General features: G+C 44.8%; 1 protein-coding gene and 1 long non-coding RNA gene across 13 annotated transcripts in view; one reads left to right on the top strand and one right to left on the bottom strand.

Moving 5' to 3' along the window:
- Positions 1-180: 180 nt before the first annotated feature.
- On the bottom strand, positions 181-17,750 carry LOC308188038. 6 transcript variants are annotated; one of them, XR_013945111.1, is made up of 3 exons: positions 16,957-17,750; positions 10,364-11,835; positions 181-9,542 (listed from the first exon to the last, which is right to left on the bottom strand). It is a non-coding gene; the product is annotated as an uncharacterized lncRNA (long non-coding RNA). The 6 variants fall into 6 exon arrangements; XR_013945112.1 differs by lacking the exon at positions 16,957-17,750 and adding an exon at positions 15,166-15,325; XR_013945115.1 differs by lacking the exon at positions 16,957-17,750 and having other exon boundaries at positions 10,364-10,485; positions 10,596-13,289.
- A 4,071-nt stretch (positions 17,751-21,821) lies between these two features.
- Positions 21,822-23,142, top strand: part of ETV6 (ETS variant transcription factor 6) — a 145,395-nt gene continuing 144,074 nt past the window's right edge. For 5 of the 7 annotated variants that reach the window (XM_080576616.1, XM_080576613.1, XM_080576612.1 and 2 more), the window contains exon 1: positions 21,823-22,176. Coding sequence is in view for 3 of the 7 variants with exons in the window: in XM_080576613.1 (XP_080432739.1) it covers positions 22,144-22,176 (33 nt within the window). In the remaining 4 variants the exon portion in view is untranslated. Of the gene's footprint in view, positions 22,177-23,142 lie in introns of all 7 variants that reach the window. The other 2 variants (XR_013945108.1, XM_080576617.1) reach the window with 1 other exon arrangement.

Below are 23,142 nucleotides of genomic sequence, written 5' to 3'. Positions count from 1 at the left end.
GTGATATATTGCTGTCTATTCTTTCATCAGCTGAATTAGGTATGAACTGAATGTATTGCTCCAGATGAATTAGCAGCCTACAAAAGACACTGAAGATTATTTTTTCCTTAACTGCATTGGGGTGATAGTATGTTTATACTAATAGAAGTCATGTAACAAAGAGCAATATGGAGATATTTGTTTTCTCAAAACACATGGGAGTTGGATGGTCCCAAAATATTGTTCAACAGTCACTTTACCTTCCAAATAAAAAAATGGGTATAACCACTGACTAATCTGAGAAATGTTTATGAGGTATTGAGCAGAAGATTAAAAAAAAAAAATTACCAATTTGTATATATAAACAAAAGACATGCCAAGAAATTGGTGGAATTCATCAAAACACTGAGAATAGAGCAGGAAAGTCTGCTCTTGGAGATTGGTGGTCCTTCTGGTATATTGTCCTTTAGAGAAATAAAAGCCAACCCTCTTAACAAGTACATATAACCAACTGCAGAGTGCATGCAGGTAAAGCAGCGACGTTAGACAGCTTAAATGAAATATGTGGATTAATAATGGAACAGTCAAAAATTATAACTTTAAAGTTTTTAGTGTTTAGTCTTTTAGACTTCCAAAATCAGATTGTGTGCTTAACATGAATAGTTTAGAGAATCTAAGTTCTGGAGGTCTTTAAAAGATGTTTAGATGTAGAGCTTAGCGATATGGTTTAGTGGAGTACTTAGTGTTAGGTCGGAGGTTGGACTCGATGATCTTGAGGTCTCTTCCAACCTAGAAATCTGTGATACTGTGATACTGTGATAAGTTGAAGCCAGTGACATTTCCTTTGGAGGGGTTCAGCTGGGACAGTAAAACTTGAGATAAAACATTACCAAGCTGAATTAGTACCATTCACACAAAAAAACATATGGAGAAAGAAACAGAATGAGTGCCATGCCACCAGAAAGTCAGTCCTCCTGATTAACAGACCAATCTAAGACCATTACATTTCCCGGTGTTGGCATTTCTTCCCACCTGTGCAATATTTTTAAGGCAAGACACAAAACTTTTGCTTTGCAATGATAGCAATTAGAGGAAAACAGTCAAATGAAGTGCTCAGATTGAGAATAGGTTTAACAATTTTATTGGGGGGGGGGAAGGGTGGTGTTAGTATTTATTTATTTGTTGTATGGAGGCTTGTTCTGCACATGAATTCTGAATTTTCTGGCTTTAGTCTGTGCTGTTCTCCCCCTGTTTCACAAACAGTAACAAATGAACAACTCCATGCTCCAGCTTTTGGTAAAAAAGGCAGTTTGTCTCAGAGACTTTCTGCAGTATTCTTGGAAATAAGGACATAAACGAAATGAAGAGAGCAAATGAATTGTGAAAAATAGTAGGGTTGTTGTAATAGTCTCAACATCTAAAAGAGACTGTGGCTGTAAGGAGTAATGTTACGTTTTATTAATCTGATATGAAGTGACATAACTTTAAAACAACAAGTAACATTTTATCAACTAATTTCTGATCTTCCTAAGAGAGTAAATAATAAATGCTCATTCAGCTCCTTCTTCACAGTCAGAAAACTGTGTTTTACAGTGACCACAGAAATATTATCTTCCAGACTGAGACTACTGACATGCATTCACAGCTTGTGCTTAATTATAAAATCCCTGTGGTCATTGCTGGAGCCAGTTTTCCTAGACTTTGGGCTTGCTTATTTTCTGTGATCTGCAGGCATCTGTTTGTCGGAGTACACAAGCCCCTATTAAGAAAGCCTGTTACTGCTGTGCAACATTCACAAGTGATTAAGGCTTTACATTTACTTTAATCCCATCCCAATTATTCTGAAATTGTTCTGTCTTTAGGAAAGAGCAGCTAACTGATATTGCGATATTGCGTTTCCAAATAATAGTTTAACAAACAACAACAGGTTTAAAAATGAAGTGTATTATCATGTGTTTCTCCACATGGTCTGTCCTCTTAGGCTTGGGAAGGAATTGGAAATTTCGTGGGGGTTACATACTGCAACTGTGGGATCTCACCAGCATCAAGATGCTACTAGCTCTAGCTCTGAACCCCTGCCAAGTGAAAAGATGATGAGTGTTGGCATCAGAAGCAAGATGCAAGAAACAGGAGCGGGATGGTTTAGTTCTGGTGATTCCAACAACAACTACAAAAAGTGTTTTTGTTTTTCAGCCATTGGTTGTGATTATGAGTCAAAATCCACAACACTGGCTGACACAAGCCTTTTACACATTGTAAAGCTCTGTCTGACCACAGTAGATCCAGTGACAAAGCTCTGCACACAGGACTGAGCCAGAGGAAGTGTGCAGGGCGCCTGTGCTCCCTGGTCTCCATAGCAGGTATAGTTCTTGATGATATAGCTGCAGGACCCCAGAGAGTGACTCAGCTGGTCAGCCATGATGTGTCTGCATTAGGGTGATAGCAAACTTGTGTAAGAATGTGTGTTAAAACAGACAAAATGCTGAAAAGAAGGAGAAAAAAATGAGATTATGGTAACATTCACTCTGGATTAAAAAAGCATTGATGGTTTTCGGGCATGTGGGAAATCATCAAGCCAATGTAGTGTAGGGCAGAAAAGGTTGTGGCATGAAGTAGGAATCAATGTTTAATTTTATTTATTTATTTATTTATTTATTATTTTTTTGTACCTTTCCCACAATTTTCCTTCAGATTTGGTCATCACTTGGACAGGCATGGGACTGTTGGCTGCCCCATGTCATTTATAACGGGACAAAAGAGCTGTCTCAGGGACACTAAATTTACTGGTTTACGTGTTACCTGAGAGTACCAGATACAATTTAGATGCACTGGCTAACTAACCTTACTAGGAAAGACCAGATAGAATCCACTGGATGTGTATAATATGAATGTATGGAGTCTTGAGTGAACACAAAGTAAGAGAATAAACTTTTCTCCCATCCCATAAACTGTACTGCCCCTGAGCTCCTTGTGACACTTGCCAGCTTTCCCTGCTCCCAGGCAGAACACACCAGGCTTTCTCCTGGGCTGAAACTTTCTCCTGCACCATAGACAGGCCAGCAAATTAGCCCCTAGACATCTCTCTTGGCTTTCAGCCCTTTCCCGCTTAGGAGAAACTAACAGATGTGCCCTTTTGTTGTTCTCCTGCTCTGAGCTCATTACAGATTTCCAGGCAGGGGAAATTAGCAAAGTCTCCTTAGCATCTGCCTTTTCCAGCTGAGGAGCTGCCTGCAGACTAGCTGTCCAGCCCTGGCTATCTGCTTGTGTTTGGGCACACATCTCTGTAAGTTCACTGCCCAGACCGTCCCCCTCCATTGCCACTTGTGCCAGCACCAGCTGCTCCTCCCAGGCGTAAAGTCCCATGGGTTTTCACGGGGGAACTGTGCTTGCTTGCTCAGCCCCTCCGTGGCGTTGATCCAGAGAACGTGAAATAAGTTTAGATGAGGAGTCAGAAAACCAAAAAAAAAAATCCTCTAAGGCTTTAGTTATATTTCTCTAATGATGTAAAAGAAGCTGTGGATCTGTTGTCAGTCAGTGGCCATGGTTATTTATTTTTCTTAAAGCCTCGGGTCCTAGAGCCTGGTAATTACTTGAGAAGCACAGCTTTTGTTTTAAAATATATTAAAATAATTAAAAATAACAGCTGTGGATAGAGACTTGGAAATATTCTAACAAGCAAAACAAGAAAATTAATGGAAAAAAAAAAGTGTGTGTGTGGGGGGAGGCAGATGCATTGAATGGATATGGAGAAGGGTGAATAATAGCCAGCTGGGCAAACCTGGGTGGCATGTCCCTACACCAGGTCACCCGAGGAGGAACACCTCAGTACCGATCCGTGCGATGAAGACCCATGCCAGACATGGTGACGTGAGGAGGAGGGGAAGCACCGTCCCCTCTACCAGGCCATATGCTAGAGGCTGGGCCACCCAGGGAGGAAGGTCCCTTCCTCCTCCCCTCTCCCATGGCCACGGGCTTTGGTTCATTGCTTCTCCTGGCTCCTTCACAGGCAGTAAGTTATGAACCAGTGAGTTATGAACACTTGGAGAGGGGAACAGGAGACAGGGGATGGTGGGTTAATTGCAGATCCCTCATTTGGCAAAAGAATGCCATGAAGTAAATCTTGCTGGTGATGCTGTAGAGCTGGCTGTTTTAAAGCAAGTGTCTACATGGGGAGCAAAGCCTTTATTGTTGATCAGCCATTGTCGTGATTGATAATCACAGGGATTGTTAACACTGTTGAACCCATCATTTTTGCCTTAGCAAAAACTATGTCCTATATTGTGAGACAACACCCTTGCAGCTTTTGTTTCCTTGGAATAATTACAAAATTAATAACAAATTCTAGAAAAACTCCTTCCCCAGCAGAATATTACTGGGAACTGATATGATACTGTTATGGTTTCTAATATAGGGGCAATGAGCTACAGGAAACTCCCACTGAGGATGTAGATGAGCTAGCTCACGTTGTGGGGTGGGGTTTGAACCAAGAAGGGATATTAATTTTCTGAAGAATTTGGTCCTTTTGAACCTCAAACTGTTGGAGCTTAGGCAGGAATTAACAAGTGAAATCCATACATCCTGTAAAATGCATGGGGGTGGATGAGGTGATCACAACAGAGGTAGGAGATGATGAAGTCACTGGAGTTTACTGCAGTTTTATGCTGATATAAATCCTTCTATGCTAAGCCACTGGCCTTATTACAACAGATGTCATGGTCCTGTAACTGTTTGCACCTCAGGGGGAGCCAGACAGCACTGCTTCCCCTGCTGAATATATTTTTAGTCTTGGAAGAGTGTGGTCCATCTCATCTGCCACAGTAATGCAGAGCAAAGGCAAATACACTGTGAACACAAATGGAACAGTTTGGAATATGAGTTTGCATGACATTGACTAACTGTTTAAACTCCTTCTGTAGTCAGTGGAGAGAAAAAGGAAGTTCACCTGTTCCTGTCCTGTTTCAGCTGTCTGCGGTAGGATGAGATGAACTTCCAGTTACTAATGCAAGATCTTCCCCCTCAATGTCACAAAATCATAGGGGAACAACAGATTTGTACCTGCCAGCTCTATTGATTGCAATGATTTTTTATTTATTTACTTATCTTTTTTTTTTTTTTTTCTGAGTGTTCATCAGTAAAGTTGACAGCAGAATAAAACCCAGTTTGAGGAAGGAAGGGGCAACCGAATTTGGTATGCTTTTTATCTATGTTTGGCCGTAATTACGAAGTGATCAATACTAAATGTGTCTATAGGTTTAGGAAACATCCAGGTATCAGAACAAACACTTAAGAATATTAATAAGAGAATTAACCATTTAGATTGTGTGAATTTAAAATTATATAAATAAAAATCTAGAAGGATGAGATTAATGGGGTAAATTTTATATTACAGCAGTGATATCTGTACTGGGCTGTTCCTCGCACTGACCCAACGACACTCCATATGGCTACTTTGGAAACACCAAATGACACACTTTGGTCTTTTTGTGGCAAGTGGAAAGAAATATCCAACAAATTTTAATTAACCAAATTACATGACGGTCGAAAAAAGAGATGAAACTCTCTCATTTAAAATTAAATCAAATACCTTGTAATATGACACAGATAAATACTTCACAATTACAGGATGCAACATCAGTGCCCGTAGGGAAATACAGAACAATATATTTCTGATGCCAGACACTCAAGAGACTATTTATTTAAATTGTATAAAGATTTACACTCCAGTAATCTCATTATGGAGCTTACATAGGAAACATAGATTGAAACACATTACATGGTACAATTGGACCTTAAAAGATTATCACATTCATAAGGATCTTCTCCTAAATAAAAGTAGCTGGACGCTTTGTTTTGCAACACCTGGATCCAGAAACCAATGCTGTTAGAAAACATTAATGCTGTTGGACTTGTTTAACGAGCAATTTATCTTCCAGGATTTCTTTTTCTATGGAAAGCCATCATTAACACCTGTCAGATCCATATAAACACATTCACCTTTCAAATCACATGACCTGGTTGTATTATAGCTTATGTAGGTTCTGAATTTGTGTCTCTGAGTGTGGTAAATTAAGTCACAATACAAACCTTTTCTCCAAGGCAACGATAATACCCAGCTCCCGTGCTGTTTTTTTCCACAGTATGTGCTCAGCTGCTTGCTGTTATTCTCATTTATGTTTAGCTCTAATAGCTGTTACAGAGAGGTGAACTCACATGCACAAAATCCCCCAGCAAGGTACCATACCCCAAGGTTTTGTGTTCTCTGAGATCTGGAAGTAAGGAAGGCACACTGATGATAACAATGCAGTAGTTCTCACACAGTAGTTCTCAGCACACTGCTGATAACAATGTGGTAGTTCTCAGCTGTATGGTCTGACCATCTCCAGCATTGACCAACACCTCCAGGCACATTGAACAAATCTATGATCAGCAATGGGCGAAATGGCAGCTGTGATTTGAAACCAAGCACCTAGTTAAAAATGCTGAGGAGCCATTAACATCTTTTTTGTAATCAATCAACCAGCACCACTTGGAGGACAATTGCCCAACTGGGCATTTTACCCACTGTGGCTCACTGCATCCATATAATAATGACTTAAAAAAAAAAAAAAAAAAAAAAAGAATTGATTTTTCAGACCTCGGGGATCTGTCAACCCTCATTGTGCATAAGTGCATGTTCTGCACAGGCATCCAAATTGCTTCAGCTCCTGGAGCTCAGATCAAAGACTTGTGCTTTCCACATGCTGCAAAGAGTCCAACAAGGTCCTCCCCCACAGATAAGAATGTTTCAGCATAAGCATTGCTGGAACATGAAATATGCACATGCCTTATCAATCTCTTAATTACTTTATCTACAGAATCAGGGTATGTGTACATCCATCATGTTGTAATCCAGTTAGGGCCTCAGTAAACAGCAAAGTTACTGCTGGGACAACAATAACAATTAATCTAAAGCTCTGACCAGGTTCAAGGACAGAGACCTGTCAAATCTCATAAGGTGAGAGAGAAAATCATGCCCCTGTTTTATCAGCCTTTCTTGCAGCCTTTGGGTGCCACTTTTCTGCTTTTTTTTTTCTTCCAGCTGTGAGCTAGCGACTGCAAACCTGCTGACTAGCCTTGCAAGGTCTCTGGGCTCTGGAAGCTGTGCAAGGCAGTTGCAGCCCCACAGGGGGACAGGAAAATGAGAAACCTTCCTTGACACCTCTTCCCCTCCAAAGTGACCTACTGTGGAGGGATTTGGCTCTTGTCCTGTCAGGTGGCTAGGAGCATGGCCTGGGTAACCATAGGCTCAAGAGATCAGATGGCCCACCTCTGGGGCCAGCATACCCGTGACTTGCTTGCACATTTTATTCCCATTTGTCTCCTTGCCTTTGCCTCAGCAAAACCAACATCACATCCATGGGGGAGGGAGGAGGGAGTGTAGGTAGACAGGCCTGTGATTTAAATGACTGATTAATAACATTAAATTTACTAACAGAGGTCCATTGAATTAGACCTTCTCCTGTGCAAAATAAATTAAAATACCTTGACTAGATCAGCTGTTTCAATTTTCCTCCTCTAGAAAAATGACATAAGATTATGGCATTTTCCCTTGTAAGTTATCTTGTTCCCAAAGATGAATTTAATTCATATTAGTCCTAGTGCTCAGAAAAATCACCTCTTGTACATCTTGAGAGAGTCTTCACAAATCCATGTAACCTACTCTTTTACAAACAGCTTGAGGTAACTTCTTTTCCATTTGCTATTACTGAAGCATCTATAAACTGAGGATTTATAGACAGTCCAGATTTTAAAATGTTAAATTATGAAACAAGCTTGTTCTGTATTGCTATATTGCCGAAGAGATTCATTTGCTGCAGCAACCTGTATGTGTAGTTAAACAGTATTTCACCCTAGGAGTACAATAGGACTTTGCTGGTCTTGGTGCCAGCCATTTAGCCTCTGGAAGATGAAGAAGCGTTTTTTCATTAAAAAAAAAAAAAGGCAGCTAAATATTCTTTTGATTTTTTTTTCTTTTCAAAATATCCCCAAATTCTTCACAAGCAGTTTAGATCATTAGGTGTCTTTAGTTAAATTAAGACAACAAGTATTTTTAAGTTTAGGGCTTTTTCCACCTACTTCTTTCCTTTCATCTTTTTTGACAGGGAAAAGAGGTGAACATCTCACAAAAGTCAGCCTCTAATTTTTATTTTCAATTGGAATGAAACTTTTTTTTCCTACTTGAGCATACACACATATCCTTCAAAATAGTATTTCTGAAGCAAACTGCAGAATATCACTCGTCAAACACTCATGGCATTGACCTTCATAGTTTTAGATTATTTGAGTTCTGTCTCTCACAAACTAGGAAGCAACATTTCAATCAGCATTTTTATTTTATTTTATTTTATTTTATTTTATTTTATTTTATTTTATTTTATTTTATTTTATTTTATTTTATTTTATTTATTTTTTGTATAATAATGTGGCATTTGGCATTAAACAAGACATTTGAAACAGAACCAGCTGGTGACAAGTGTTTCCAGGGAGGAAGCCTGGACTTGTGAATTTCCTCACTTTCCACATTATGGATTTGGTGTCTTTAAACTGCAATGTATAACAGTTTTTCCCACTCTTTCCCCTACGTGGTGTTGGTCAGACTTGCTGGGTGGTGGGCAGCTAGAAGAATCTGGGGCCTAATAAACAATTTAGGAGCTAGCCTGTTGATTTGGGATCTGTGGAGACAAAAGCGTCATAGGAACCACACAAGCTGCTGGGGGAAAAAAGTGTTATTTCTATTGCAAAGACAGTTGCTGGAAGCTTTCCAGCTTGTAAGGAAACTTGAGAAAGGATTCTCTATGTCTGTGGGACATATGCCTTCATCTGTGGTAAGGCATATCACGGAGGGACATCTAGGACATGCCCTCTTCACCTCTGGTGTCTGAGTAGGTTATAATGGAAGAGACATCCATCTGTGAAGCAGAAGGCTGTGTCATTCAGCCTTGTACATGGTTTTACCCACTCAGCTAATGCAAGATTTAGAGCCATAGAGCAAGAGAATCCTATCCCTTATCTTGGTTACAACTAGGTGGAGAAATTTCCACCAAATTATAACTACTGTAGCCTAACATATGTCTCTCAAAAGGAATCCACATCAGCTGAGAAAATAAGTCACAACATGGGAAATTTCCCTTTCATCAGAAGTTTTACTGATAAACTTAATCTTCTTCACTGGATGGTTAAGTTGTGGTTTATTAATATTTTATTATTATTATTATTTATTTAGAACATCATATTACCAACATTAGAAAATGGCTTAAGAACCAGTCTTCCCAAAGTCAAACTATGGTGTAAAGAGACAATACCTTTACTTGCCACAAATATCACCAACTGAAGACAGATTTTCTGTTGGTCCCCAGAGAGGAATGAAAGGTAAAACACAGTCTATATAAAAAGTTCCTTCACCTTTGAAATTTATTCCTTTTCACAGCCTGCAACAAGCCAGTTCTGGGCATGGAAAGGCATGATGCAAGATGTCTCATTTTGCCATGGCTTTGTCTTCTTCTAGGCAGGTAGCCAGGATCTCTCTCGTGGGTGGACATGATAAAGGGAAAGATGAGTTCTGATGTGTCAAGAGCTGCAGCTTTGAAAGTTGTTTGTTTGTCATTTTGTGAAGCACATTTCCATAGCAAAATGGTGGGCCCAGTAGATGTGTTCCCCCCCACCCCCCACACACACACAGAGTTTATGGGTTTTGTTTCTTTTTCTTCTGTTTTTGTTCTTTAAAGAAAATGAGCACTTGGATCACTTGGTTATGGCAGAAGGGTGGAAGAGAGTAAAAGAAGGGGTGGTTTCTTTTTGAGAAATGTAGAGATGTCACTGGATTCTCCCTTCCCTTCCCTTCCCTTCCCTTCCCTTCCCTTCCCTTCCCTTCCCTTCCCTTCCCTTCCCTTCCCTTCCCTTCCCTTCCCTTCCCTTCCCTTCCCTTCCCTTCCCTTCCCTTCCCTTCCCTTCCCTTCCCTTCCCTTCCCTTCCCTTCCCTTCCCTTCCCTTCCCTTCCCTTCCCTTCCCTTCCCTTCCCTTCCCTTCCCTTCCCTTCCCTTCCCTTCCCTTCCCTTCCCTTCCCTTCCCTTCCCTTCCCTTCCCTTCCCTTCCCTTCCCTTCCCTTCCCTTCCCTTCCCTTCCCTTCCCTTCCCTTCCCTTCCCTTCCCTTCCCTTCCCTTCCCTTCCCTTCCCTTCCCTTCCCTTCCCTTCCCTTCCCTTCCCAACAAACAAATAAAACCCAATAAACTATAAACAAACAAATAAAAACACTAAAAACAAAAAACACTTTCAGCATGAATTGCTCTACCAATAGAAAAATCTACATACAGGCATGAATGGCTTATCGGGGCAGCTAAATTCTTACCTGATTGAAATGGCCATTTCTGACATCTTATCAAACCAGGTTCTTTATGGGGTCACAGGGACATGTCAGCATGCTGCCTCTTGGCTCCCTCCTATATGCTTCCATCACAAACCTAATAGCATCTTCAAAGAGATTTTGGAGATCAGGCGAGGAGTTTGAGTGAAGTACCAGTGAGTGCTACACAGTTTAAACCCTCTTTACCCATAACACTTCTAGGAAAGGGTGTGCCAACCTGTCACCTGTAAGGCGAGGCTGTGACAAGGAAATAATAAAGAACAATGGATGCTTTCACTGTTTGAAGCAGGACATGGCCAGAATGATCCTCCATCACGCCTGAAGACTTACAAAGCTAGCAAGATTCTGCAAGAAAACACTTTGTTACCTATGTTCTTCGCACTTCCTTGTCCCATAAAGGCTGAAAAAATTATTTGCTTGCCACAAAAAAGCATCATGCTAGAACATGTTCTTTGAACTTTGAAGCAACCTTTTTGCTTTTGAGCCTGTTTTTCTCTCTACACTTGCTTTCATTGCATTCTTTCTTGCATAAAATATGAAAAGTTGGGAATTTTTCAGCAAAATAAGCTCAGTGTTCTGACTCAGCACCAGTATGTGAAATGGCTCTCATATTCCAAGTACTTTGGGCTTTGCTCACAAATTCTTTTTTACTTATCCAGTTCTTCCCACCCCATAACTTCTTGCTGTGCTTTGGGAAATGAGCTAGTGGTCTCAGTGCAATTTCAGATGGGCAGAAGCTCCCCCCACTGACAAATATATCTGCAGCTGTCTCAGTGTTGGTAGTGTCAGTACAGAGTGACCTGTGTGGACTGCTGCATAACTTGGCATTTTTATAATTTCAAACCCATGCAATCAAAACCATGAATAAGCTCGTGCTGGCAATACCATAAGCAAGAGCTAAGGTGTATAATCTCTGTTTTACAGCTGTGTGGCTGAGGAGCTGAAGGATAAAATCTCTTGGTCAAGGTACCAGGAGAAATGCCATTCTAACAGTTTGATCTCAAAATGACCCAGGAACATCCCCTTCCACAGAAGACATCCTCCAAGCAGGAATCAGCTGCAACTCTAATGTGTATGATGGCTTCTTAGAAGGCTCCCCCTGCCACATGTGCTGCACCAGCGGAGGACGAACACATTCAGTTGTGTCAACCTTTGCATCCTACACCCAGATGAAATTCCTTTATAAAAAGAAGAAATCAAAACAGGCGTTGTGTAGAGCCACATCAGAAGGCTTAAATCACCATCTCTCTCTCACTGGGTATGCTGAAAGGCGGCATTCGTCTCACGGAGAAGACATACGAGGCAGATGATTGATGTTCAGGGCACTCCCGCAGACGGAGGGCTGTGTTTTTGAAGGTGGCCAGAGGGTGGTAGCACTGCACAGCCGAAATACCACGGCCCTCTGCACCCGGAGGAGGGAGAGGTGGGGTGAGGAAGCCTCTGATTCTCCTGTGAAGCTGAGAAAGAAGAGGTGATGAAGTTGGAATAAATGGTCGAAGCTTCAATACCAAATGAGGGTTACTAATAAAAGGCTTTATCTTTTACACTGCTCTTTCCTGATTCTTTCAACAGATGCTGAATGGGTTTCTTTCTCCCTCTTACTTTATACTGGAGGATACTTCTTTGCCCTCTTCAAATTTAGACAAAAATATCTGCGGCTTCTTCATTTCTTGTGAGGAGAAGGAGGAAGCAGAGGTGAGGAAGGGTGGCTTTTGAAACTAAGGGGAACTTTTGTTCTGAAGCATCTCACTTTCTCAGGCCCTGAAAACACTCAGACGGTGGAGTCGACCAGCAATGCTGGCAGCTATTTTCTGGAGTTCCACTTTTTCAGATGACACTCCTCCTGGTGTGGCAGCCACAAGCTGTCAGACATGTGGCTTGTGCTCTGTGGCACAAAATGACCACAAACAAATGATCCCACTGGGATGGTGGTCAACTGCAGCTTTCAGCCAAGGATCACAGAGCACTTGGGGAACCTAAGTACACTTTGCATTGTGAAAGTCTTCTGGGCTATAGGTGTGTCTCCATTTTGTAGGTAAAAATTGTTACCATAATTTTGCTGAAAGGAGGAAAGCTGAGGAACTGCAGAAATAACTTGTCTAAGGGCATATACCACACCAAAGCCAGTGTCAGGGCAATTGTGTTGTGTACATATGCATTTGTGTGTGTGTGCTTATACTGGAGCATCTGCCTGCTGGTATTCCTTAGCCTGTAGTTTGCAGCACAAATAATCCAAATCTCACAGCCTCTACCTGTCATCTTACTTGGCATTATGTATTCTAGAGCTATGAAAAATAGATTTGGGCTGTTGACTTTGGTTGTCTTTTTTCTTTTACTCTCCTATGCTGTAAGAGCTGCGTGTCCCTGCCTGTCCTCCTATTTCACGTTGCATTTATTGTAATAGTTTACACCAGAATAATTTGTTGGCCATGCTGTGTGATTATAGGCAAGTTTCTTCACTGCTCTGAGCCCTGGTTCTCCCATAAGCGAGATGACGGTGCTGACAGTTACCTCGCTCAGCAGAGCACTCAGATCTACAGCTGCTGTGCAAGAGAAGACAATCACATGATTATAATTGGGCAGGCGCTGCAAGGACCCACAGTTCGTGGCTTTTCTTTCCCCATCTCCCAGTGCAACTGCTTTTAAATGCCGCTGTACACATTCTCACCAGAATTTCTTCCCTTCCCATCTCTTTTTCCTCTCTCATTCCTTCCCCACTTCTCCCCTCAGGTCTCTCAAATGCCATAAAACTCTCTGAGAAATCTACCTTTGCCACTGACCTATTTTTCTTCCCCATCGTTTGGTTCTGGTTTGTCAGCTCCGTTCCCTTCATAACCACCCATATCTATAGTTACTTTATCACCGTTCCCTTTCCTGAGCCTGGCACTTTTCCACTCCCCTCCTTAGAAATTCTCTCTCCATTGTGACACTTTCTCTAGAAACAGCCGTGGGCTATTTCTAACCTTCCTTCTCTCATCAAAGTGCTTGGGAAATCAGCTTGTTCTCATCTCTCAGCGGGGAGGCTGCAACGCTGCTGTGGGTTGCAGACCAGCCTCAGAACCAGGAGCTCCTGACTTCTAATGGAGGGACTGCCACTGACTCACCGCATGGCCCTTGGCAAGCCACTTAACCTCTCTCCTTTCATAGCTTTAAAATAGGAGCAATAATTATTCACTTACCTCACATGGGTGTTGTAAAAATTTAATTACCACTTGTAAGATGCTATCTAAGAGTGAAATATGTCTTTATCTCTCACACAGTAATTGTGACCACTGAAATCTGCACTTAGTTCAGGCCCTGGCATATAAAATTATCTTCCCTGTGTAGCTGAAGCCTCCCCTGCTTCTGGTCACAAAAGTCCCTGCACCATACTCCTCTGACACAGACAAGTTCCCTTTGCTGCAGCCCATTCCTTCCTGGATGCCACGCAGGTAGGCTGAAGGTCAAGGTTATCCCTCCAATTGCTCCTTCACTTACTCTTTCCATCTCTCTTTCCATGAAATTGTTGGTCCAGCATCTCCTAAGCTAGGACCCTGGTCCTCATCTCTCCACAGCCTTTCCCATCCTCATCCATTGTCTCACTCTTCCCTTTCACTCTGCTGCCACTGACAGGGCTTGTCCATGACACCCTTCCTGTTGCAGTACTTCCTAGTTGTCTTCCCAGCCTGTCTCAACCAGTATAACTCAAGACTTGGCTTCAGCTTTCTTGAGGCAGTTGCCACACAGATGGGGCTGTCTAGCGAGGGGCTGCCTGCCCATGAGGACAGGAAGGGGCAGTGGACCATGCGCAGGTCAGGTACTGGTGGTGCTGCTGCCACCCCTGACGAACTGCAGGTTGTGTGGGGACAACAAGCCCAGTGCCTGAGGCCTCTGTCCTCTCACACATTCATACGGAGCCTCTGTGGTCTGTGCAGACAGTGACTGGTCCTCCAGCACCAGTAGCCAAACATGCACTGCTACCTTCCAGCAGTGTTCCCCATGACAGTAGGACCAAGGCTTCTTTCCATGCAAGTAAATGGCACACAAAAAGGGCGATGCTGCAGGGATGGATGTTTCCAAGAGCAACGTCCAGGCCAACATCAAGAGAAAGGGGCTGGGCCCTCCATAGACACCAGAGATGTGTGCACATCTTATGTGTTGGGCCCGATAAGGACATGACCTTGGCAGTCAGGTTCACCCACCTCTATGCCTCTTCTCAGCCATCTCCCAACCTAATATTGGGGTCAGCTCAAATTTCCAGTCTTAATTATGCCACTCCCTACACATACCAAAGAAAATGGTGAGTGGCTTAAGCTGATTACCACCTCTTTCCTGTGAAAGGGTGACCTATTTGCTCTGATGGAGATTGAAGAACATGCAGAGCCCTGTTAGGACTGCAGTTAACCCTTCTGGATGCAGATTTGCTTTTAGAAATGGAAGACAACTATGTAAATTAAGGCCACCTCTGATCAGGGCAATCTAAATGACCTGCAGTTCAAAGGGAATTCAGAAGTGTTTATTTTTTTTTGTATTCTTGGCCAAAGTCTTTATCTTTGGTGTATATTTGGCAGTTTCCAAGCTAAAGTTATAAATGGGCATGAAGATGGAATAAGATCTCCAAGTGGAAACTGTTTGCTGTGCAGCTGTGGAGAAGCTACTGCCTATCCATAATGCATGCACTCTAAACTATATACATATATGTCAGACATGATTTAATAGGCTATAAAATCCTACATCATGATGCCACTGGAACTATTGAAAATAAAAGCAGATAAATCACAATTCAGTGCAACAAGCTGTACTCACACTGCTTTTTTTTTTTTCCCATTTGCCAGGGTTTCTTTCTCTACTTTGCTGAACACACGCACTACTCTTTATCAACCTTGAGTTTGCTGTTCCTTCTCCTTCTCCTTCTCCTTCTCCTTCTCCTTCTCCTTCTCCTCCTCCTCCTCCCCCTCCCCCTCTTCCTCCCCCTCCCCCTCCCCCTCCCCTCCCCCTCCCCCTCCCCCTCCCCCTCCCCCTCCCCCTCCTCCTCCTCCTTCTCCTTCTCCTTCTCCTTCTCCTTCTCCTTCTCCTTCTCCTTCTCCTTCTCCTTCTCCTTCTCCTTCTCCTTCTCCTTCTCCTTCTCCTTCTCCTTCTCCTTCTCCTTCTCTTCTCCTGAGCTGAGTTTCCAATTCATCCTGCTGGCTTTACAGCTGTGTAGTCATGCCACTGTAAGCCACTGCCTCAGAGGGTGCAGGGCTGGGCTCTGCTCTGTTTCCACAGAGATGGAAATGCAGGGCTTATTTATTTATTTATTTTTCAGCAATGTTGGGCAATTGTTGTAAGTAGATTGACTGCTGTTGCTAATATAATGTTATTCCTCACATTAGATTATGAGCAGTAAATCTACTAGACAATGTTAATCTGGAAGCAAAACAATTTGTGTCACTCTTTTACTGCTAGCAAGATATAGAGTTACAATGACATGGATGACAGAGTGTGCACCACAATTCAGAATGGGTATGAGCACTGTAATCCTGTCACACTGTGGAGAAAAAGATGCAGAAAAAGGGCAGGAGGAGGGGAACCAGCCTGTGAAAATATTACTAATAGGGAGGATTAGGCTTTGAGAAAAGTTTTCTTCACCTCTTCAGCTGAGGTAAGTGAACTGGAGAAGGAAAAATCAGCCACAGTACCTATAAAATGGAAATCAGTTTGGGCTTATCTGACACAGAATGAACTCTATACCTTCAGCTTCTTCTTCTTCTTCTTTTTTAATATTTTTTATTTATTTATTTTATTTTTTAGAATGCTTTGCACTAACAGCATACAGCTTGATGGCTTTTATACTTTTACTTTGAGTTTTGTCATCTATCTTATTTTTCCTGAATTCTCCTGGTATGATTCATGTAATTACATGTGCAAGGGTCAGGCAGAGAAGAGAGTGAGGGAAGAATAAGTAAGGAGGAAGAGAAGAGGGAAGAAAGGATAAGAGAAAAGAAAAGAAAGAAGAAAGCATAGAAGGAAAGACCAGAAAGTTTTCTAGCATTCAAAATTTGGGGGATAAGTTTGAAAATGCACTTTACAAGACAAAATCCAGATGCAAGATAAGAAAATGAAGACATGTACAATTTACATTTTTTTTCGAAACAACCTTTCCCTTCAAAATCTTGTGATATTGAGGTGAGAGGCAACTAACTTATTTCAGATTCCTGAGGTTGGCAATACTGACATACACTTCACAGTTTCAGACTACGTAAGAACAAAGCAGGTACAGTTTATGTCTGAAATCGGTAGCTGGAGACCTAGCGCACTGCAGAACTGTCTTCCTGTTTTTGGTACACCTTTGTGCTTTACCTCATTTACCAGTGTTTTTATGTCCCCTGTGGAGCCTTGTCTGCTCAAGAAATGAGCCTGCACATGTGGTATTCTCTCTGTGGCATTGAGGGCCTTGGACATGGTTTTGGCTGTGCACGTGTGGGCACGTGACCTGCGTAGCCCTGCCACTGCACATCTTTGGGTGATGTCATAAAGTTTCCCACATATCTGCAGAGATTTAAATTCCATGTAAACAACCACCCCTGCTAAAGTAGGTCAAACAGGGAGGTTTCACCTACCCTGGTTCCTCTGCTGCTGCGTGCTACTGGTTTTCCCTCCGCAATCTTTCCCCGGTTCCTCTCAGCTGCTTCCCCTTCTTGTCCTGACACCACAGTGGCAGCCACAGCTCAGGGGCTTTTGGCCGCCTGATTCCCAGGCTCCCTCCTCCAGCTCCCAGCCAGGATCAGGCTCTGCTGGGCTGGCTGATCCTTCTTGGCTTCTCCTCCTCCTGCGGCTTGAGAAGGAGAAGAGGAGGCCCTGATGGTCTACACTGCAGCTGTCCTTGGCAAAGGACTTCCCTTTGCCCTTGGGTTTGTGTGAACAACCCAGCAAGGCCACAAGTTCACAGTACCCCTGCCAGTCCCCATCTGCTTGCACCACAGCAAGCAGTTCAGGGAACTGAGCTAGCTGTAAACATGCTCATGGACACATACAAGGACAGACAGACAGACAGACAGACAGACACACACACACCATATATTCCTTGCACCTTCTCACACTGCTAAAGGCGGTTGATGGTGTGGCCAAAGGAGGGTATGCTATGACCTGGAGCGTGGGATGGGGCACTGCTATGGGGCGCTAGTCCTGCAAGCTTTGTTTTGTGGCATTATGCTCTAACCAGTACCCCAGAAGAGGCAGCCAAGGGCTTGGCTTATAACTGCCTAGTGGTGCCACAGCATTGCTCCACAGTGGTAAGAGACGGTCCTGTGGTCGCACTCAGTTTAACCCGATCTGATATTTCCGGTTAGCTATTGCTGGGCTGGTGTTACTGGAGTTAGTCGTTTCGGGAGCTCTGTCAGGACCGCCCACTGCCTGCTGGTGTCACTCGTAAGTGCTGCAACATCCAAGTACATTCCAGAAGCAGCACTGTCAACGCGTGTCTATGCTGTGACTTGTGCAAAGAAGTCTGTTCCCCAAATGTAACCATAAACACATCTCTCAGAAGAAGTTGCACTGCTTTGAACAATGAAGAGGAGTTAAATCAGTACAATCCGCACTACAATCTTTCCCCTTTTTTCTACCAGAATGTTCACTTTCACAGTAGTAGAAAACTGTTTCTCTTATTTACAGGAGCAACATAGTGGGTGAATCAAAATAATCCAGTATGTGACAATGTGTGAGGATGGCGTGCCTTAGAGCATCAAGCATGTTCAGGGTTATTTTTTACATATATTGGCTGATGGACGAATAGGTGTCACACCAGGATTTTTGCATTTCAGTTTTGACTGTCATGGGTTTCCAAATAGGAAAGCTATATGAATATCTCTGATGGATAGAGTATTTCTTGCTATAACACCTCAGACTGAATTTCATGTATATTCCTAAAAAGCCAAGGATTAGAGACTTCTACCACAGGAAACATTAGCCTAGCTGAATCTTGGAAAAAGGACTTGCCTGGGAATATGAAGCAAAAGCTAATCTTACTGCAAATGATGAGAAGCAGTGTGATTGATGCACACTGGGGTCATAAAATACAATTCAGTTTCAGGAACCAATTTGGGAAGGACAAAAGAATCTTAGTGCTAAATGTGCAACGGCGATCCCTTACCAGAGCACATCTGTGCACCAACTCTCATGGATTTCCTGTTTTTTCCTGAGGATCAAAAACTCTGTTGCACGCTAACAGCAATGTATGCCTCAATTGCTTTCACATTCTTGGAATTTACTACCATCTCAAACTGCGTTTTGTTCCTTAAGAGCCTGATCCTGTGCCTGAACCTCTAAGAGTAATCCCTGTCGAGTCACAGAAACGTCAACAGACCCAGCTGCAAGGTCAGGATCTGCAGAGGTGAGCAGCAGAAGGAAACCTGAATATGGGCAAGGACTGATGTGCCCTAGCAGAGGGAGTACTGAAGGCACAGCACACCGTTTTCCATCCAAGATAACTTAAAGGAGAAAAAAGCATCAAGTGACTCTTTGTGTATGCTCAGTCTTTGGAAGGTGAAAAAAAAACTGCTAATAAAAAAGAAGCAAAGAAGCAACCACCAAATAAGTGAGTCAGTTAAGGTTCACTGGGCAAAGATAAAAGCAAGGAAAAGATAACAGCAGAGAAACAGTACAATAAGTTAATGATAACTACAGGCACCAGCAACTAATGGGTGCCTTTGCAAATATAAAGAGGAAAAAAAATAATGTGAACAAAGTTTCCTTATTAAGAAATGAGGTGAAAGCAATGATTGTTGCATATGTCCGAGGTACTGCTCTACGCTGCTGAAACTGGAAAAAACAGTACACGAAAGGAGAAATGAAAACCTTGGCTTTCAGCTGGATGTAGGTTCCCAAGTGTCTAGTCTCCTTTGGGAAACAGGTTCCAACATCATTTAGAGACATTTGAGAGAATTAGCCCAGCTGTTGAGAAAGTGGATGTAGGACGACATTTGGAGTCTCAGGGCTGTAAAAGAGGCCCAGGTGACAGAGAATCGGTGGAACCTGGTACACAGATGATAACACTGTGGACTGAAAATTAAAGTCCCGCAGAAAAGTTGTTTTGCTTTCTTTTCTGCAGGGCTTGCTCTATTTTCAGGGACAAACTCTAGACCGGAAAGTATGAGCTCCCAAACCCAGATTTCCAGGCCACTATGAGGAGGAAGAACATACTTTGTTTTATGGTTTTCTCTTCCTGCTCTTGCCCCCCAATGCCCCATCCATCTCCCTTTCCTGGGAGAGCTCTGAGAAAGGCAGGAACTTGGTGTCACCTTACAGGCCAGAATGTGGTTACCCTTTGCCTGAATTAGTATTGCTGCCATCATTGCAGCAAAAAGTTAGGGAATTTCTGGCTAGGGCGTTTATGAAAGGTGTCTCTGTGGGATCGTAAATCCTGCTAAAGGATCCTCCCTGGAGATAAGCTAAGCAGTAGCCTCTTAGTGAGAGGGAAGGAAACTAGCTGGGAGCCTGTTGGAGGTTTAATATAAGCTAATGCACTTCCTTTCTGCGCTGTGCAATGTTCACATAGAGCAGATCTAAAGGGGAGCTGACAGCTGAAGAAGCTTTCTCCTCACATTTCCAGAGCAACCATCCTGCAACCACAGGCCATCCTGCTCACCAAGAGTCGTTGCAGCATTTCCCATCTCCCCTACAGCGTAGCATCCAGGACCACATAGTCTGAGGTCTCAAGAGATGTAACTAATGAGAGGAACTGCGGGAAATCGGGTTAGGAAAACAAGGGCAGAACCAAGCTGAGAAGAAGGATTTTGGCCCTCCTCATTCAAAGGAGTCAAAGATGTTCTTGAGTCACTGTAGCGAGTATCTGGCTAGAATGGTTGAGGTATCGCTGCTTCTGTAGGCACATACAGACCAGCTGGTGGTGTGGCCTGTGCTTCATCCAGACATGTTTGCCTCCCCAGCCATCGCGCTCACCTTCAGTAGAGCAGTGGGGAAAGGAGCGCAAGGAGCTGGAAGAGAACAGCTCTAAACCAGGCTGTTATCTTGGACAGACACTTGTATCCATTTGTACTGGTTTAGAGGTCTGCCAAGATTTTAATGGCTTGTATTTGTAAGGGTCATTAAGCAAAGTGGGAGGGACAGCAGGTACCAGTGAACACAGAAAGGAAGGACGTATGGACACCGAAACTACAGGCAGAGAAATGAGATCCAGGACACAAAGCTTCACCATAACCTCTACTTAGAAAATCAGATTGCAACTGCATTGCAAAGGGGAATGATGAGGAGTAACAGGGCTGGTAATGCTGTAATGTCACTGTAATGCCAGTAACGCTGATTCAGGCTGCTGGCAGGTGGCAAATTCTGAACAAGCTTGTGAGGGAATTTGGAGACGAACTAAACCATTCCGGCGTTTGGGCTGTGTGCACAAAGGATGAGGCAGGTAGTTACCTCTAAATGTGGGCATCCATGGGCCGGGGAGATGGGGACCGACTGGGTGGGGATGAGGGAAGACTAACGCCTGTGTATGCAGAGAATGATTAATGAAAGGAGATAACCAGGACAAATGGCAATGGCTAGGAAAAGTAGAGATACCTGGGTGCAAGGCACGAATTGCCAGAAAGGAGAAAAATTGTTTAGGGGACTGCAATACATGGTTATAACCAGGAGTAATTGGGTGAAACTGGACACGTGGAAATACAGGCTGAATACCTGCCTGACCGCAGGGGCTGTGAAAGAGCCTCCAAGAGGAGGCGGGAGCCCCGCTACCGGAGCCATTTAAAAGTACAGGGGACAGATCCTCTAGGGTGACCCAGCAGGCCCCTTCCACCCCGCACCCCTACGCTTAGCATATTTCCACATTTCTCATCCAATTCCTAGTTCTGATGTGTTACGGTTAATATAAGGAATCGCGAGAGCTCCTTGCCCGGAGGTGCACAGTAACGGGTGACTCAGCACCCAGGGACAGCCGGCAGCGGCCGCGTGGGTGGAAAAAGGGAAAAAAAAGGAAACGGGGAAAAAAGTGGGAAAAGGGGGAAAAAAGAGGGGAAAGAGGGGAAAAAGGCGAAAGAGGGGGAAAAAAAGCAGTAAAAGGGAAAAAACGTGCGAAGAGGGGAAACCCCGCAGGGGCGAGGCGGGGCAGGCTGCGGAGACGGGGAGCAGCGCCCCTACACGGGGCAGGCACCCGGGGGTCCCCAACAACGGGGGGCAGGCCCCGACCCTGCCGTGCGCCCCGCCCCGCCCCGCCCCGCCCTTCCCGTGCCCTCCGCCGCACTTCCTGGTCCAGGCCCTTAAAGGGGCCGCGGCGGCGGCGGCAGAACAAAGGCCATTGTTGTCCGCCGCGCTCCGCTCGCCGCCGTGCCCCTTTAAGGGGCGGGGCCGGCTGCCGGGAACCGACGTCGCTTGCGGGGATGCGGAACAGGGCAGCGGCGAGGGGGCGGCGCGGGGGCGGCGCGGGGCGGCGCGGGGGCGGGGCCGGGAGGGACGCCCGGCGCCGCCCCCTCGCCGCCCGGCCCCGCCCTCCCCGCCCGGGCCCGCACACGCACGCAGAGCCCGGGGGCAGCGGGCAGGGGGCGGGCGGCGATCGTGCGCCCCCCGACGAGGGACGGGGCCGGGGCTCCGGTGGCGGCGCCTCCCCCGGGCAGCTCCGCGGGCCGCGCCCGCCGCCGGGCGATGGTGGCGGCGGCGGCGGCGGCAGCAACTTCCCGCTGAGGGGCCGGCGGAGGAGCGGAAATTTGGGGGGGGGAAGGCAAAAAAAATAAACAACAAAAAAAAAGAACCGAGAGAACTTCCCCCTGTGCCGCGCTGCGCCGCGCTCCGGCTGAAAGATGTCTGAGGCCGCTGCCCAGTGTTGCATCAAGGTAAAAATAATAAAAAACAAGCCTTCTGGGTTTTTGGTTTTTTTTTTTCATTATTTTAATCATTTTTATTATTTGCGGTCAGCGGGGGGCTCCCCCCGTGCTACCCCCCCGCGCTGTTTTTACGCCGTGTTTACGCACGGAGGGCCCTGCCCCGCGCGTGTTCCTATTATTATTATTATTATTATTATTGTTGTTATTATTATTATTATTGTTATTGTTATTATTTTCGCTTTTTCTGCTGTTTTTCCCCCCGCGGCGGCGGGAGGCGGCAGCGGGCGCCCTGCGTGCTCCTTTCCCCCCGCCGCCAACTTCGCGCAAAGTTTTGCTGCCCGGGGACGGGGATGGGATGCGCTCGGCGGCGCTGCCGCGGGGGCGCTGGGGCTTCTGTTTTATTTTAGTTTAGTTTAAATTGTTTTTTCCCTTTCCTCCCCTTCACTCCCCCTCCTTCCCCTCGCTTTATTCCCGGCCGGTGGCCGTGCCCAGCTCTGGCTGCGGCTCCCGGTGTCATGGAGCGGAGACAATGGGAACAAAACCCGGCTGCCCTTTTTTTTTTCTTTTTTTTTTTTTTTTTTTCCATGTGTGCCCAGGAACCCCCTGGAAGCAGCCCTTACCCCACTCCTTCCCCCGGCCGGGCACTCCCTGTCCTGCCCGCGGCCGCCAGAGCCTCCAGCGGAGGGCGAGCACCCGGCCGGCTTCGCTGCACGGTGCTCGCCGGCCTGGCTCTATTTTGGGGGCCACGGCGGGTGGCGGCGGCTTGTACTAAAGAGGCACCCAGGTTTGGGGCGGCGTGGGGCCGTGGAGCACCCCCTGTGTACAACAGGCGTGCGGTTTGCTAAGCAAATCCCGGTAAATATAAAGTGAAACGTAGCTGCTTGGTTGGTCTTTTTTTTTTTTTTTTTCTTTCTCCCTGGTGGATCCTGTGGGAACATGGGGTGTAGGCAAGAGAAGGCGAATGTCACGCACAAA

Source organism: Anser brachyrhynchus, assembly GCF_964034855.1.
Source record: "Anser brachyrhynchus genome assembly, chromosome: 1".
NCBI lineage: Eukaryota > Metazoa > Chordata > Aves > Anseriformes > Anatidae > Anser > Anser brachyrhynchus.
This window is presented reverse-complemented; position numbering and strand designations above follow the sequence as displayed.